The 18,376-nt window shown below is 42.5% G+C and overlaps 1 protein-coding gene and 1 non-coding gene across 2 annotated transcripts; one reads left to right on the top strand and one right to left on the bottom strand.

Annotated features, from left to right (window-relative positions):
* The first annotated feature begins 3,582 nt into the window (after positions 1–3,582).
* On the top strand, positions 3,583–6,753 carry LOC122454452 (vasculin-like protein 1). Its single transcript, XM_043488938.1, has one exon. The coding sequence runs from the start codon at positions 4,702–4,704 to the stop codon at positions 6,124–6,126; it is 1,425 nt and encodes a 474-aa protein (XP_043344873.1). The 5' UTR covers positions 3,583–4,701; the 3' UTR covers positions 6,127–6,753.
* A 923-nt stretch (positions 6,754–7,676) lies between these two features.
* Positions 7,677–7,748, bottom strand: TRNAA-GGC. The gene has a single exon. It is a non-coding gene; the product is annotated as a tRNA-Ala (tRNA).
* Positions 7,749–18,376: the final 10,628 nt, after the last annotated feature.

Here is an 18,376-nt window from a genome sequence, read left to right as displayed (position 1 = left end):
GAGGGAAAACCCTTTCCAGACAGGACCCTGCTGCTGAGGGTCCTGTCACAGTAACTTTGGACCTGACACGGAGTTGTCTGTAGCTTTTCCTGAGGTCTCACAGGGGCCTGTTGCCAAGGTAACACTTCTCTTTACCCCGATCCTGCGGCTGCGGTCATGCTCCCCAGTTCATCCTCTCCCCACCAGACACCACTACTGTAGCAGCTAGGACCCAAGGGGACACAGATGGTCTGTCAAATTAAGGTTATCCAAAGAGAGCCAAGATGTGGCTCAGACAGTAAGGAATCTGCCTGCAATGCAGGAGACCCAGGTTTGATCCCTGGGTTGGGAAGATCCCCTGGAGAAGGGAAGGGCTACCGACTCCAGTATTCTGGCCTGGAGAATTCCAGGGACAGAGGAGCCTGGTGGGCTACAGTCCATGGGATTGCAAAAAGTCAGACACAACTAAGAGACTAACACTTTCACTTTCAAAGAGGTCTTGTTTTCAAAAGGACCAAATATATAGGAGTAGGGGATGCATGAGAACCATAGTCCCAGCAGGAAAACCCAGGACTGGCAGCAACAGGGGTTACCCCCCAGGCCTGATCAGAAAAGGGCAGAGAGGTGATTCAAACCTGGAAGGATGAGCCCTGTCCAGCAGGTCCCCTTCAAAGATACAATGATGTTCGGTGAGGTGCATAGCCAGCCTGGGTGACCTTCAGGTGACCTTACAGAGAGAGCTGGGGAACCCACACCCCAGCCTTCCTCCCCGCTCCTCCCTCTAATCTCCTGCCTATTGGCTCCTATTGGCTGAACCCAGAGGGAAGACTGGGAGCTTGGATGCCTGTGGATGTAATCCCTACTGCTCAGCCCCATGGCGGGAGAAAGATGGAGGGACAATCAAAGATAACTTGGCACATTAGGGAAATAAATGAAGAAATAAAAAACAACAGGTATTAATTTTAGCAACTTATTTAAAATTGAGCAGGTGGCTGCATACTGGCCCCATCTGGTATTCTTCATGCTCATTTAGAAGATTTTAGCTTCTGAATCACCCGTGTTGTTGTTAAGTTGCTAAGTCAAGTCCGACTCTTTGTGACCCTATTGACCTGCCAGGCTCCTCTGTCCATGGGATTCTCCAGGCAAGAATACTGGAGTGGGTTGCCATTTCCTCCTCCAGGGGATCTGCCTGACTCAGGGATCAAACCTATGTCTTGCGTCTCCTGCCTTGGCAGGTGGATTCTTTACCACTGGGCTCCCTGGGAAGCCCTCTGAATCACCCAGGGCAGCACTTATTTTCCCACATAGTAGTCTTCCGCTAAATGACAGTTTAAAAAAAAAAATCATTTGGCCAGGACTACTGCACTCAGTCTTGAGGCATTCTCCTTTCAGGACTGGATGATGGCCCTTCTAGACTTCCAAGCCCCTGGGCTCAGAGCAGAGCCTACGTTGGGGCTTCCGGCTCCCTTGCAAGTGTAGCTATGGCTCTGGCTGCCCAGGTTGTGGGCTCTTTTCCAGATCTGTCCCATCTTGTCTCCAACACCTTCAGATCCTGAGTGGATCGCCTGGCAGCTAGAGCTGAAGTCCTTATGTCCGTCTTCACAGTTCTGGTGGCAAAATGCTGACCCCTAGGTCTTCCTCCAATGGCCTTCTGATTGCAGAGGGGCCTCCTCTCTTGGTTGCACTGAACAGCAAGGATCTGCAGGCTGCCGTCTCAGGCAGAGTGAGATCCCACAGTGACTGTCAGTAGCTTATCCAGGGTGCTCCCACATGGCCTGGTTTGTCTTATCTCTTTCTATTGCTCCCTCCTCTGCTGCTTTCTGCAACAGGTTTGCAAAAGGCAATCTTCCTTTTCTTTTAATGTCTGCTGAATGTTTTTGTCCATATCTTTCAAAGATGTTAAGCAACTGCCCATAAACTATAAGACATTAGTTGAGCTGGATTCATCCTTAAGGACTAGCAAAAGGTCTTTTCTCCTTCTGCCCTGGGCAGGCCCTCCAGGGTCTACTACCTAAGGGCATTTATTTAAACCACCTCCCTCTCTTTGGAGAGAGGTCTTACCATCTTTCTCAGTTACTGTCAACTGTAGGCCATTCTGAGCTAGCCAATCCACTACTTTTTCCTGGCCTGTGAAAGGATGTAAGAATGCTTCCAACTGTTGGTAAATCTAATTGCTGATTCGATTAATCAGCTGCAGGAGATCTGTGGGACTACAATGTAAAACTTGTGAAATAAAATTCCAGATTTGTATATATGCTTTCTGTCTTTGGGCTCCCATGAAAGCAGACCCTAACATGAAGATCTGGATAGAGGTTATTAATTTGAGAGGTGATCCCAGGAAAAATGGTGAGGGAATGGGTAACACAGAGGAGGAAAAAAAAAACTAACACATACATGCATTTATGAGCATATTACTGCTGTGGGTGGGGGCTTCCCAGGCCGCACTAACAGTAAAGAACCTGCCTGCCAATGCAGAAGTAAAAGATGTGGGTTTGATCCCTGGGTCTGGAGGATCCCCTGGAGGAGGGCATGGCAACCCACTTCAGTATTCTTGCCTGGAGGATCCCATGGACAGAGGAGCCTAGCGGGCTAAAGTCCAGAGGTTTGCTAAGAGTCGGACACAACTGAAGCGACTGAGCACGCACGAACTGCTGGCGGCATTGGGGTGTAATCCTCCCGGGGGCCTCTGAGAAACTACATAGAACATACCCCAGAACTGTCCTGCTGAGAGAAGACAAAGTTGGGGTATTTATTGACAAACTCCTGCCCTCTTCTGTTGAAAGGGGATCCCAGGGTGTTAATTTCCTTGCGGCCCTGCACACAAGCTCCCCCTGGTTCAGGGAACGTCCTCCGGCTGAGAAGCAGAGTCTATCAGCACCAAGGGAATGGTTTGCAGGTGAGTTTTGGACTGGGCACTGTTGGCATCAGTTATTGTCTTCTTTCCAAGAAGCACAAACAAGTGTTCTTTTCTAATGCGCAACTTAAAAATATGTAGCATGTTCATCATTTGAAGCTTTGAAAAATAAATGTTTTCCCCACTTTTCCCACCAGCTGCTTCCTGTGAGGTCCCATGGACTGCAACATGCAGTCCATGTCCTTCACTATCTCCTGGAGGTTGCTCAAACTCAGGTCCTGTGAGTCAGTGATGCCATCCAGCCATTGCATCCTCTGCTTTTCTCCTTTTGCATATATATATATATATATATATACACACACATATATATATCCTGACCACCTGTTCCCTTACTTCAGAACAGTCCTCAGAGCTTTCTGAAAGACTCTCTCCCAGGTTATAATCCTCAGGTTGGTTCAAATAAAATTTTCCTTTTCTTTCTTTGATTATTGAGTAATTTTTTTGGTCCACGTTTGTATTTAGATGTTGCTAACATTAGTTAGATCATGGAGAAACCAAGGGAGTTCCAGAAAAACATCTACTTCTGCTTCATTGACTATGCTAAATCCTTTGGCTGTGTGGATCACAACACTGTGGAAAATTCTTAAAGAGATGGGAATATCAGGTCACCTTACCTGTACCCTGAGAAAGGTGTATGCAAGTCAAGAAGCAACAGTTAGGGAAGGAAGGAGCCGAAGGTGCGAAAGGGTCGGAAAACACACGCGCCTACAAAACCGGTTTGTTAGTACTTTGATAGATTCCTGTGGCCTTTTAAATGATTGAATAACAATGAAAATGGATCCAAAGTGACTTCTCTACTGAAGCAGAAGATTCTTATTACCTTCCATTAACTCAATGTAGTCTTTGGGAACGGGCAGAACAAGTGAAATACAGAAAACTGAAGAGAAGAAAACCTCACTTTGGAACTTTCTCCGTGACTGTTCTTAAGCCCTGCCTTTCTACTTGTTTTAATTTTGCTGTGAATTTATAAATAGTGAAGACCAAAGAAATAGAAGAAACATTTGAGAGCTTTATACCAAGAAAACTTGCCTTGAAAGCTGCTATTCTTGGAGGGAAAAGCATATCAAGTTCCTGTCTGTTTTTTTTTTTTTTTTTAACAAGCTTTCTTATGTCCTTAGATTTTGAAGGATAAGACAAATATAAACTCATACCTGCAGACTATTTTTACCAGCTGTGTAAGAATAATGAGATTTATAAATTAAGGGCTTTGTAATGTAGATGTTTTGCTCCTAGAGTTGACTGACTACTCAGAAGATCTTTTATAGCTCGTCAGTGTTTTATTTTTGATCTATCACTTCAATGACATTATTTGACCAAACAAAAGTCATTCTGTCTTTCTAAGCTATGACCTTGTTATGAACAGTATTTGCATTCACTGTGCAAATGTCCATGTATTATCTATTTAAGCAACATCATAGTGCTATCACTCAAGGAAGTTGAATGAGGTGAACGTTGATATAGCTCTTTCCCCTTCCCCCCATTTTTTAAATGTAACAAATACTTTTTATGTTCCCCTCCCCCTTCCCCTTTCCCCTTCCCCTTTGGGAAACGTTTCAGGAACTAGATAGTTTAAGATGAGCAATTGAGGGGACTGATAGATTGATCCACACAGAGCCTGGATTCTTTTTGCTTCATCGTAAGGCCTTGTGCTGGCCAGCCTAATTAAGTACCCTTTTAACAAGAGAACCTCGTGGAAATCCAGCTGGCAACTCAAGAAGTTCAGGAAGCAGGACCACAGAGGTTATACTCTGGGATCCTGGCCATGAGGTTGGATGCCTCACCTTGTTGAAAAGAGACACTGGACCTAAATGGCGCAGCATGACTTTGTTCCTGCTTGGCTAAATTTCTCAACACCACAGTCAGCTAAGTCACCTACAGCGACTTTCGAAAAACACGGAGAGCACCTACCCCGAGGAGATGGTAGATTTGGAGTAAGCCGTCGTAGACATAATTCCTCTGATGGCTTTTTCAACAATGGACCTCTTCGAACGACAGGAGATTCTTGGCACCAGCCCTCCCTGTTCCGCCATGATTCTGTGGACTCTGGTGTCTCTAAGGGAGCATATGCTGGAATCACAGGGAACCTATCTGGTTGGCATGGCTCTTCACGAGGTCATGATGGCATGAACCAGCGTAGTGGGGGTGGCACAGGAATCCATCGCCATTGGAATGGCAGCTTCCACTCCCAGAAAGGCTGTGCCTTTCAGGAAAAGCCACCTACAGATATTAGGGAAGAGAAGAAAGAAGATAAGGTGGAAAAGTTGCAGTTTGAAGAGGAAGACTTTCCTTCTTTGAATCCAGAAGCTGGCAAACAGAATCAGCCATGCAGACCTATTGGGACCCCTTCTGGAGTGTGGGAAAACCCACCTAGTGCCAAGCAACCCTCCAAAATGCTAGTCATCAAAAAAGTTTCCAAAGAAGATCCTGCTGCTGCCTTCTCTGCTGCATTCACCTCACCAGGATCTCACCATGCAAATGGAAACAAATCGTCAACCATGGTTCCAAGTGTCTATAAGAACCTGGTTCCTAAGCCTGTACCACCTCCATCCAAGGCCAGTGCGTGGAAAGCTAACAGAATGGAACACAAATCAGGACCCCTTTCCTCTAGCCGAGAGTCTGCTTTTACCAGTCCAATCTCTGTTACCAAACCAGTAGTACTGGCTGGTGGTGTAGTTTTAAGCTCTCCCAAAGAGAGCCCCGCCAGCACCACTCCTCCGATTGAGATCAGCTCCTCTCGTCTGACCAAGTTGACCTGCCGAACTACTGACAGGAAGAGCGAGTTCCTGAAGACTCTGAAGGATGACCGGAATGGAGACTTCTCAGAGAGCAGAGAGTGTGAGAAGTTGGAAGATTCGGAGGACAACAGCACACCTGAACCAAAGGAAAATGGAGAGGAAGGCTGTCATCAGAATGGTCTTGCTCTCCCTGTAGAAGAGGAAGGGGAGGTCCTCTCTCACTCTTTGGAAGCAGAGCACAGGTTACTGAAAGCAATGGGATGGCAGGAGTATCCTGAAAACGACGAGAATTGTCTTCCCCTCACAGAGGATGAGCTCAGAGAGTTCCACATGAAGACAGAGCAGCTGAGAAGAAATGGCTTTGGAAAGAATGGCTTCTTGCAGAGTCGAAGTTCCAGCCTATTCTCCCCTTGGAGAAGCACTTGCAGAGCAGAGTTTGAGGACTCAGACACGGAGACAAGTAGCAGTGAGACATCTGATGACGATGCCTGGAAGTAGGCGTATAAATGCTCACAGTTAAATCTGACCCAGTAAACTCAGCTTGTGTGTTTAGGGGTTATACAGAAGAAATCGTTCTTTTCCTTTTCCTTTTCCTATGTTATTGTTGAGTACTTCATGCACAAGGGAAATAATCATATCCCAAAGAGAGAGCGAGCGATTGGCTTGTTTAGCTTTTGTTGTTGTTCTTCCCTGTTATCTGCTTAATAGAGAGAACTTTGTGTGGTGGGAAAGATTTTTAAAACACACATACACACAGTATATATGGGGCAATGCACAGGTGGGAGCTGGCAGTGCAGAGAGGAGGAGACACTGGTCTGCAGCAACAGCTTCTACTACCAGCCCTTGGGGCACTCACCCCTGTGCTCAAGCAATCATTGTCAATGACAAAGTGACTATTGAAGTTATAATTGTATTAAATTAATGCTAATAATTTGGATATTTTATTTTATTTCTGGCTGCTCGGGTAACGTTAGCCCTTAACCAAGCATATGTGGTTTTTTCCCTTTTTTTTTTTTCTTTCTGGGTACAGCTGTAAAATATTTGGATATAGGAAATGTTGTGTTATTCTTGCAGCCTTGATATTCAGGGTGGATTGTAAAATATAAATTTTTGTGAGATTTCAAAGATTAAGATTATTTTGATAACATTATTTACAGATTTAAAAGATGTGGTTATCACAAGTCTGTTGAGGGGGAAAACTACTGCATAAAATAACTAACTTGGAATAAATATTTTGCATCAGTTTGAAAAAAAAAAAAAAAAAAAAAAGAAGCAACAGTTAGAATGGAATATGGAAAAACTGATTGGTTCAAAATTGGGAAAGGAGTATGACAAGGCTGTATATTGTCACTCTGGTTATTCAACTTATATGTAGAGTACATCGTGTGAAATGCTGGTCTGGATGAATCACAAGCTGGGATCAAAATTGCCGGGAGAAATATCAACAACCTCAGATATGCAGATGATACCACTCAAATGGCAGAAGATGAAGAAGAACTAAAGGGCCTCTTGATGAAGATAAAAGAGAGAGTAATAAAGCTGATTTGAAACTCTACAGTCAAAAAACTAACATCATGGCATCTGGTCCCATCACTTCATGGCAATTGAAGGGGAAAATGTGGAAGAAGCGACAGATTTTATTTTCTTAGGCTCCAAAATCACTGTGGACAGTGACTGTAGACATGAAATTAAAAGACACTTGCTCCTTGGAAGGAAAGCTATGACAAATCTAGACAGCATATTAAAAATCAGAGACATCACTTTGACAATAAAGACCTTTGCTGGCAAAACTATGGTTTTTCCAGTAGTCGTGTTCAGATGTGAGTACTTGTGCTTAGTTGCTCAGTCATGTCCGACTGCTTGCAACCCCATGGACAGTAGCCTGCCAGGCTCCTCTGCCCATGGAATCCTCCAGGCAAGAATACTGGAGTGGGTTGTCATTTCCTTCTCCAGGGGATCTTCCCAATCCAGGGATCAAACCCAGATCTCCAGCACTATAGGCAGATTCTTTACCATTTGAGCCACCAGGGAGGTCCAAAATATGAATATGGGGGTACTGGGGATTGAACCCAGGGTCTCATGCATGCCAAGCATGCACTCTACCGCTGAACCATACCTCCAGGCAGAGTTGATCATGAAGCAGGCTAAGCACAGAAGAATTGATGCTTTCGAATTGTGGGGCTGGAGAAGACTCCTGAGAGTCCCTTAGACTGCAAGGAGATCAAACCAGTCCATCCTAAAGGAAAATCAACCCTGAATATTCCAGACTGATTCAGGACAGAATATTTGGGAGGACTGATGCTGAAGCTGAAGCTCCAATACTTTGGCTACCTGAAGTGAAGAGCCCCCTCACTGGAAAAGACCCAGATGCTGGGAAAGACTGAAGGCCAACAGAAAAGGGGTCAGCAGAGGATGAGATGGTTAGATAGCATCACCAACTCAATGAACATGAGCAAACTCCAGGAGATACTGGAGGACAGAGGAGCCTGGTGTGCTACAGTCCATGGGGTTGCAAAGAGTAAAGACACAACTTAGCGACTGAACAACAACAAGTATTTAGATAATAAATGAAAAAAGTGAGTTGAAAAGCCAGATGTTGAAATGAAAAGGGACTAAAAGAAAGATCACCATAGCTGACACAACTTTAGCCCAAGCAGTTTAACTGCAGAGGAAAAGAAGGACAATCAAAACAGGCAAAGTTCCCCTACACAGGAAATAGGGAGGTGATAGGAAAGAGACATCGGGTTAGGAAACCCTTCAGGGGTCCCATCAAGGGACAGAGTTAGCTGAGGACAGCTTAAATGCCATCTCAAAGGACTCCAGAATGGATGGAAGGGACAGACAGCCTGCAAGCTGCCACTCATGGGCTTCAGACATTCATATGTGCTTAAATCAAGCAAATAAAGCCCAGTAAAAATATCCACTATGGTGATCTGATGTTCCCACTCCCCAACCAAATGGGAGCAGACATCAACAACTCATAGAATTAGATGGGAAAGCCATTGGGTTCCATGCCTTGTTTTTATGTATTTAATACCTGCTAATTCCAACTCTTAATTTATCCCTCCCTCGACTCTCTTCCCTGCTTAATAACCATACGTTTGTTTTCTATATCTGTGACTCTAAGTTCATTTGTACCCTTTTTCTTTGTTGTTCAGTCACTCAGTCATGTCCAACTCTTTGCGACCCCATGGAATGCAGCACGCCAGGCTTCCCTGTCCTTCACTAACTTCCAGAATTTGCTCAAACTCATGTCCATTGAGTTGGTGATGCTAACTAACCATCTCATCTTCTGTCACCCCCTTCTCCTTCTACCCTCAGTCTTTCCCAGCATCAGGGTCTTTTACAGTGAGTCAGCTCTTTGAATCAGGTGGCCAAAGAATTGGAGCTTCATCCTTAGCATCAGTCTTTCTAATGAATATTCAGGGTTGATTCTAAGTTCATTTGTACCATTTTTCTAAATTCTGCATATAAGTGATATTATATATTTGTCTTTCTCTTACAGACTTCACTCTAATGACAGTCTCTAGGTCCATTCATGTCACTGTAAATAGCATTATTTTCTTCCTTTTTATTGCTGAGTAATATTTCATTGCATAGATGGACTACATCTTCTTTATCCATTTTTCTGTTGATGGACATTTAGGTTGTTTCCATGTTCTGGTTATTGTAAACAGTGCTGCAAAAACACCAGGGTGCATGTATCCTTTCAAATTACATTTGTTTTTCCAGATATATGCCCAGGAGTGGGATTTCTGGATCATATGATAGCTCTATTTTTAGCTTTTAAGGAACCTCTATACTGTTCTCCATAGTGGCTATACCAATTTATATTCCCACCATCAGTGTAGGAGGGTTGCTTTTTCTCAGTCTCTCTAGCATTTAGTTTTTGATGATAGCCATTCTGACCACTGTGTGGTGTACCTTATTGTAGTTTTGATTTGCACTCCTCTAATAATTAATAAAACTGAGCATCTTTTCATGTGCTTTTTTTGACCATCTGTATATCTTTGTAGAAATGTCTATTCAGATCTTCTGCCCACTTTTAAACTTTTTAAATATTAAAATGCATGAGCTGTGTGTACATTTTGGAGATTAATCCTTTGTCAGTTGCTTCATTTGCAAATATTTTCTCCTATTCTGAGGGTTATCTTTTCATTTTATTTTGGTTTCCTTTGCCATGCAAAAGTCAGTTTAATTAAATCCCATTTGTTTATTTTTGTTTTTATTTTCATTACTTTAGGAAGTGGAATGAAAAAAATCTTGCTGTGATTTATATCAAAAAGTGTTCTGCCTTTGGTTTCCTCTAAGAGTTTTATAACATCCAGCCTTACATCTAGGTCTTTAATCCATTTTGAGTTTATTTTGGTGTATGGTATTAGGGACTGTTCCAATTTCATTCTTTTACATGTAGCTGTCCAGTTTTCCCAGCACTATTTATTGAAGAAACTGTCTTTTCTCCATTGTATATTCCTGCTCCTTTTGTTACAGATTAGGTGGCCATAGACGTGTGGTCCTAAGTTAATTTTTTAAGTCAAGTTTTCAACTGGTTTGTATCAGAGATACTTACCTCTCTCTCAAGTCTACGCCTCTTCCTACAGAGATTCTTGCTTGTAGCCTGGGAAGAAAGACAAGTTAGGATGTTAAAGTCCACAAAAATATGAACTGAAATATGGGGGGCTAGGAAGGCTTGAGATCGGGGATCCATTTCCCAAGGCTGATTACTGTAGAAACAGGTAACCAGCATTCCAGGGATGATAGAAGAATAGCACAGGGGAATCCGTTTTTCCAAGATGGACAAACTGAAGGATGTAAGAAGAAGTGAGGAGAAATGCCTATTTCATGTTATTAACTAAAAGTATATATATATTTCATTTAAATACACAGATAACTTACATGTGAAATCTAAAAAATACAACTAGTGAATGTAACAAAAAAGAAACAGACTCACAGGAACAACTAGTGGTTACCAGTGGGGAGGGAGTGGGAAGGCAAGATAGGGGTAGGGGAGTAAGAAGTACAAACCATTATATAAAAAATAAGCTACGAGGATCTACTGTACAGCACAGGGAATAAAGCCAGTATTTAGTAACAATGATAAACATAGTATAAGCTAAAAAATTGTGAAATCATTTGTATATTTGTATATCAATATGTTGCATATCTATATTGTATATCTGTAATTTATATAATATTGTCCATCAACTATACTTCAATAATTTGTTTATACTTATTCACACTTCAATAATAAATAAACACATAAATACACACACAGATAAGAGACTGAGGAATTTCCATTGTCAGAACATTTAAACATGCAGAAACACCAAAACTTGCTGTAACTTGGCCCCTATTTTCAGATCTTTAAAATACTTTTGCATTTTATACATCTATAGTTACAGAGTTAACTAGCTGTTGAAAATGTGGAGCTTTTCACATCTTAAATAAATGGTGTCATTCTGCACCTATTTTGCGACATACATTTGCACCTAATATTTCTGGAACATTGTTCCATGATGTTCACAATAAAACCCAAACCAAAGTAAACCAGAAAATTCAGTCTGGTATTCCACAGTATGAATGTGCCATGACAAATGTCTTCAGTTTCCTATCGATAGGCACTTAGATGATTTCCAAGACTTCACTTATCAGTACTGCAGTGAACGTAACTGCATGTGCCTTTTTGTACATGTGGAACCAGTGTTTCTGCAGGGCAGAGTGTTTTCTATCACATAGGATTTCTAGCACAGACAAGCCTGTCTGTAAGGATCCAATTTCTACTCTGTCCCAGTCCAGCTGTGTGTTGACAGTTTACTTAACCCCTCTGGTCCTCATTTCCTTATTTCCTCAAATAAGGGTAAAGAAAAAGGTCTTCACAGGATTCAAGTGAAGATTAAACTAGCTGATATAACAGCCCAAGAACAGTGCTAGAGACATCTTGAGGGCCATAGAGCATTCAGCTCAGTCAGCTCAGTCACTAAGTCATGTCTGACTCTTTGCGACCCCATGGATTGCAGCATGCCAGGCCTCCCTGTCCATCACCAACCCCCGGAGCTTACTCAAACTCATGTCCATCGAGTCAGTGATGCCATCCAGCCATCTCATCCTCTGTCATCCCCTTCTCTTCCTGCCCCCAATCTCTCCCAGCATCAGAGTCTTTTCCAATGAGTCAACTCTTCACATGAGGTGGCCAAAGTATTGGAGCTTCAGCTTCAGCATCAGTCCTTCCAATGAACACCCAGGACTGATCTCCTTTAGGATGGACTGGTTGGATCTCCTTGCAGTCCAAGGGACTCTCAAGAGTCTTCTCCAATACCACAGTTCGAAAGCATCAGTTCTTCAGCACTTAGTCTTCTTTATAGTCCAACTCTCACATTCATACATGATCTCTGGAAAAACCATAGCTTTGACTAGATGAGCCTTTGTTGGCAAAGTAATATCTTTGCTTTTTGATATGCTGTCTCGGTTGGTCATAGCTTTTCTTCCAAGGAGCAAGCATCTTTTAATTTCATGGCTGCAATCACCACCTGTAGTGATTTTGGAGCCCAAGAAAATTCTCACTGTTTCCATTGTTTCCCCATCTGTTTGCCATGAAGTGATGAGACTGGATGCCATGATCTTAGTTTTCTGAATGTTGAGTTTTAAGCCAACTTTTTCACTCTCCACTTTCACTTTCATCAAGAGGCTCTTTAGTTCTTCTTCGCTTTCTGCCATAAAGGTGGTGTCATCTGCATATCTGAGGTTATTGATATTTCTCCCAGCAATCTTGATTCCTGCTTGTGCTTCATCCAGCCCAACGTTTCACATGATGTACTCTGCATATAAATTAAATAAGCAGGGTGACAATATACAATCTTGACATTCTCCTTTCCTGATTTGAATCCAGTCTGTTGTTCCATGTCCAGTTTTAACTGTTGCTTCTTGACCTGTATACAGATTTCTCAGGAGGCAGGTCAGGTGGTTTGGTATTCCCATCTCTTTAAGAATTTTCTACAGTTTGTGGTGATCCACACAGTCAAAGGCTTTAGCATAGTCAATAAAGCAGAAGTAGATGTTTTTCTGGAACTCCCTTGCTTTTTTGATGATCAACTGGATGTTGGCAATTTGATCTCTGGTTCCTCTGCCTTTTCTAAATCCAGTTTAAACATCTGGAAGTTCACAGTTCATGTACTGTTAAGCCTGGCTTGGAGAATTTTGAGCATTACTTTGCTGGCGTGTGGGATGAGTGCAATTGTGCAGTAGTTTGAACATTCTTTGACACTGCCTTTCTTTGGGACTAGATGAAAATTGACCTTTTCCTGTCCTGTGGCCACTGCTGGGTTTTCCAAATTTGCTGGCATATTGAGTGTAGCACTTTCACAGCATCATCTGTTAGGATTTGAAATAGCTCAACTGGAATTCCATCACCTCCACTAGCTTTGTTTGTAGTCATGCGTCCTAAGACCCACTTGACTTAGCCTTCCAGGATGTCTGGCTGATCACACCATTGTGATTATCTGGGTCATGAAGATCTTTTTTCTATAGAACATTAGGTCTTGTTGTCAGTGAGATAAAGTAGACAAACCTCTTACAATTTAAGTAGATGATTCTGCAGAGGTAGTCAGAGACTGGCCATGCAGGCTTTCTTTGTCCAGCACTCTTAGAGCAACAAAAAATTCATACCCCTGACACTAGTTGTGAAAGGAGAGGTGGCTACATTTATTTTAACATATAAATCTGATCTTATTTGCTCTGCAGCCAATATATGCCAGGTCCTTTGTTATCAGACATCTCAATGAATTATCAAAACAACCCCCAGGATATGCTGTCTTATGCCTATTTTACAGATGAGATAAACCAAGACCCAGAGTATTGGGAACACTATTTTTCTTCTTTAAAGTTACTTTCTCTATGCATTTACACATACCCATACATAGATACACACAGAGATGTACATGTGTGTAAATGTGTGTTGATCTGTGTATATGATTACCTAAGTGCAATTATAATATGTTAGCTGGTAGGTCAGAATCTTTGCAAAAAAAACTCTATTATTTCAGTGTTTCACCCCCACCCCCACAAAGGGAACAGGGATTTTCTGACCTATGTATTTGAGTAAAGAATTAGACAAACTGGAAAATAGTGAGAACAGGGTGAAGAGATGCCTCTACAAGCTCTGGCATGACCCAGAGCTTTAGCCTTGAGATGGATGGGCTCAGTGTGGGGTCTTAGAATTCCTGACTTACCCCTTTGCAGTGCTGTGGGCTGCAAAACTCTAGTTAAAGCTCGGAGAGGCAGGACTGAGGTATTAAAGGAGCTCAGGGTTTGCTAGGTTACTGATTTTGTTGTCGTTCAGCTGATAAGCCGTGTCTGACTCTTTGCAACCTCACGGACTGCAGCACACCAGGCTTCCTTGTCCTTTGTTATTTCCCAGAGTTTACTTAGATTCATGTCAATTGAGTCAGTAATGCTATCTAATCATCTCATCCTCTGCTGACCCCTTCTCCTTTTGCCTTCAATCTTTCCCAGCATCAGGGTCTTTTCCAATGAGTCAGCTCTTTGCATCAGGTGACCAGAATATTGGAGCTTCAGCTTCAGGATCACAGCTAAAAGATATGCTGGGCCTTGAGGCCTCAGAAACAAGCATAGGTTTTCCTGATTTGAGATCCTTGATTCAGGCTATCATGAGGAGAAGAGGATGAGGCTAGAACTGAGCAATCATGCCTGGAAGTCCTCTGGACAGAGGAGCCTGGTGGGCTACAGTCCATGGGGTCACAAAGAGTTGGACATGACTGAGCACACATGTCCTAGAGAAATTTAGGCTAGGTTGCCAGAAGGGACAGACGTCTGTGCGAGGTTGGGTTAGTGCTGTAGAATCTTGGAGAGGTGGAACCAGAATTTGCAAGTCTGGGTAGAACACAGTCACCTTCCTTTGGCTTTGCCCCAGAGTGACTGCCACAGTAAGATGAATCTTCTGCTTCTGTCTCCTTTATTTAATCTGCTGGTTCTTAAAGCAAACCTGATTTTTGAGGGCAGTTGCTTTTGGGCAGTGTAACCTAGAAACCTGACTTCAACAGAATCTCATTTTGTCTGCCGATTGGCCTTCACTGAGGTTCCCTGTTAATTTCTGCTCCTGCAGGCCACTGGGATGAAAGTCATTGGGCTCCAGCTGTCGTTCCTCTTTGATCACTTAAGAATCCCTCTGTAGAGTTGCTATTTACCTACTGTGGTTCTTTAATCTTCCAGAGGCAAACATGAATAGAATGATACTTTGTGTGATCTCAGAAATGAATAGATATTTCCAATGTTGTATGAAGAATGATTTCTTTGTTGGCAAAGTAATGTCTCTGCTTTTTAATATATTGTCTAGGTTGAAAAGGCAAAAAGATATGACGGTAGTAGAGCTGGAGAGAATTGATTTGGAGAGGTTCATGGAGGGCTCAGGTTCCGGGCTGTCCTCACCAGTGGCACACTTCCCAGGAGGACTTTAGAGCAGGCTTGGAGCTGGGGCTCTTAGGAGACACAGCTCAGGATAATGTCCTGCTGACATTAATGCCTGATCTTTTCCATTTCTCTTTTTAATTCTTTTTCATTTATTTTATATATTTCTTTATTTTCACCTGTACTGGGTGTTTGTTGCCACGCAGGCTTTTCTCTGGTTGCAGTGGGTGCAGGCTACTCTCTAGTTGCAATGCGTGGACTTCATTGCAATGGCTTTTCTTGCTGCGGAGCATGGGTTCTAGGGCATGTGGAGCCTGGTTGTGGCTCCTAATCAATAGAGCACAGGCACAATAGTTGTGCTGCATGGATTTAGTTGCTCCACAGCATGTGGGATGTTCTCAGATCAGGGATCGAACCCGTGTCTCCTGCATTGTCAGGCAATTCTTTACTACTGAGCCACCAGGGAAGCCCTCATTCTTCACTTGATAGATCTCCATAGTTACATTTAGCATAGAATTTCTCTTCCTCATTTCAAAACATGCCTAATTTTCAAAGAATTCCCATTTGTCTTTGAAAAATGGTATTTTTTTCTTATTGCTCCAGTGCATCATTAACTGGTCCCTGGCTACTGCCTTTCTTTACTAAAAACTGGTACAATTCAAGTCAAGGAAGTTTTATTCTGAGTGTTTATCACTAGTCTTCTTTTTCATCATTTGCCTCCTGTGCTCATCTGAGATTTTAAGAAATGAGTCTTTTATCTTCACATAGCCAATGCTTTTTCCGGACCTGGCACATAAAAGGTATTCAATCAATGTTATGTCGCTAAAATATATTGGAATGTTAGAGGCCCCCAAACATGGAAATATGTTCTATAGTTTATTTTTTCTGCTGCTCACAGAGCCAATTAAAAAAGAAAGTTTATTTTTAATTGCTTCAATTAAAATTAATTCAATTGAAAAAATTTCAATTACACCTTTACATTTTTTTTTCTCTTTTGGTTAACTTAGCAGGAATTCCCATTTCCTCCATAGAATAAGAGGATTATATCAATTATTGTTGATCATCTCCTGCCCTGGCTTCCCTCTTCCACCTTCTCTTGGGGGAATTTTCTTGGTGGTTTTCCATCCCTTTCAGACTTACTGTTGTGGATGGCAGGTGGGTTGGGGGTGAGTACTGGTAGAGCTATGTAAGGGGAATAGTTAGGATGGAGATTTTGTGGCCCTGACTTTTCCCTCTTTTTAAAGAGGATGTCAAAAAAATCTATTAATTAATTATCCTTGTGACAAAAGAGTAAAAGCCTAGGTTAACTCAAGAAGAGACAAGAAATTTATTAATAGGGTCCCAAGGAAGTCCTGGATATAAAAGAAGTCAGATCTCTGGAAGGAAGTGGAAACAGGTAAAGGGAAACCAACAATACCAGCCCATCCTCCTGTCCTCTCTTCTAGTCTCTGTATGAACTGGCTTCCTTTTCTCTTCAATCCCCATACATGGCCAAGTATGGCCACTGAGTTAGTTGAGTTCTCTGGGAAGCAGACATCAAGATAGAGTTGAAAGCATAAGAGGCTTGCTTGGATGAAATGCCTGTGTAGAAGAGGAGGAGGAAGGGAGATGGAAATCTGGAGAAAAGTTTCAGCGGGTAAATGTCAAGGTGTGTGTACAGGGGGGTGGGGGGTGTCTGCAGGAAGGGTAGGAAGAAGGAGATGCAGGCAGTGAAGTTGTAAAGATAGGTTCCTTGGAGGTTATAGTCCTGGAGGCAGTAGATTATTGAAGTCTACACTTTTCAGGGGTTGGGAAAAGTAGTGTACAGTGTTGTGAGAAATGAAACAAATACATTCTATAAAAGCACATGCTGTAACTACTAAGATGTTATCACAAGGAGGTACTTAAGAGATGGCCAGATTGTTGCAACAAGATGTGGTGACCCAGTAAAGTTAATGTTTTGTAGAAGCAAAGGAAAGAAATGAACCCTTGAGTATGTGCTCTGTGTTGGTGTTCTGACATGTCACTCAAGGAGACAAGCCTGTTGACTTTGCTTCCATCAAGCTATGAAGCCCATGAACTGGCCATGAGATAACACATCTTGCTCTGGGGCTTAGAAAAGACGTCTTCAGAACAGTGTCCACTGTGAGCATTCCTGCTGACACATATAGAAGTAAAGAAACCACTGGGGTTTGTTCTACCCTTTGACTATTACTGACCAATTGCTGTGGGTGGTGAGTTGCTATGAACTTTAATTAATACCAACTGGGTCTTACTATCAAAGCACTAAGCCTGCCTTCCCCATGTGTAGACAACCCACACACCCAGTTTCTCAGTTGTCTCTCTAGTTCTACCTGTGACCAACAAGCTAAGCACTTTATGTGCATACAGGCCACCTTTTATTTTTATGTAAAAGTATTTACAACTGTGTCTGCTACCTACTGGATGCTTCATACATGAACTCATTTGGTGTTAAAAGAACCCAATGAGTTGGATACTAAGCTATTAATAGATGTTTAGGTCCTGGGTGGAGTCAGCATTTGAACTCAGGCAACTAACTCTGTAGCTTATGCTCTTGACCATCATGCAACACTGCCTGTCATAAGGTTTGAATGGATGGGCCGCATGAGCACGCGAGCAGATTGCATCAGTTGGATAAGCCTTCATTCTTCCTCCAAAAGGGCCTCCAAAAAGGACTTCCTGAGTCTAGACCATAAAAATACCACCTTGAGTGCTTTTACATTACAAGATCTTAGATCTTAGCATATTAAAAGCAGAGACATCACTTTGCCTACAAAGGTCTATATAGTCAAAGCTGTGGTTTTTCGGTAGTCATGTAAGGATGTGAGAGTTGGACCATAAAGAAGACAGAGCACCAAAGAATTGCTGCTTTCGAATTGTAGTGCCAGAGAAGACTCTTGAGAGCCCTCGGACAGCAAGGAGATCAAACCAGTCAATCCTAAAGGAAATTAACCCTGAATATTCATTGGAAGGACTGATGCTGAAGCTGAAGCTCTAACACTTTGGCCACCTGATGCAAAGAGCTGACTCATTAGAAAGGACCCTTATGCTGGGAAAGAGCAGGAGGAGGAGGGGGGGTGACAGGATGAGATGGTAGGATGGCATCACCAACTCAATGGACATGAATTTGAGCAAATTCTGGGAGACAGTGAAGGACAGGGAAGCCTGGCACGCTGCAGTCCATAGGGTTGCAAAGAGTCAGACACAACTTAGCGACTAAACAATTGATCTTAGTTGTTTGCTTTGTAAGCAAAACAGAAAGTCTGATCAAGTATATTCCTCTAGAATTCCCAGTAGAGCCAGGAAAATAGCATAGGAAGCTGCTATG

The sequence above is a fragment of the Cervus canadensis genome, chromosome 16 (genome assembly GCF_019320065.1).
Source record: "Cervus canadensis isolate Bull #8, Minnesota chromosome 16, ASM1932006v1, whole genome shotgun sequence".
Lineage (NCBI taxonomy): Eukaryota > Metazoa > Chordata > Mammalia > Artiodactyla > Cervidae > Cervus > Cervus canadensis.
This window is presented reverse-complemented; position numbering and strand designations above follow the sequence as displayed.

Coding starts and splice junctions, on each gene's coding strand:
- LOC122454452 (XM_043488938.1), top strand. CDS start 4,702: ATGGCGCAGCATGACTTTGTTCCTGCTTGGCTAAATTTCTCAACACCA.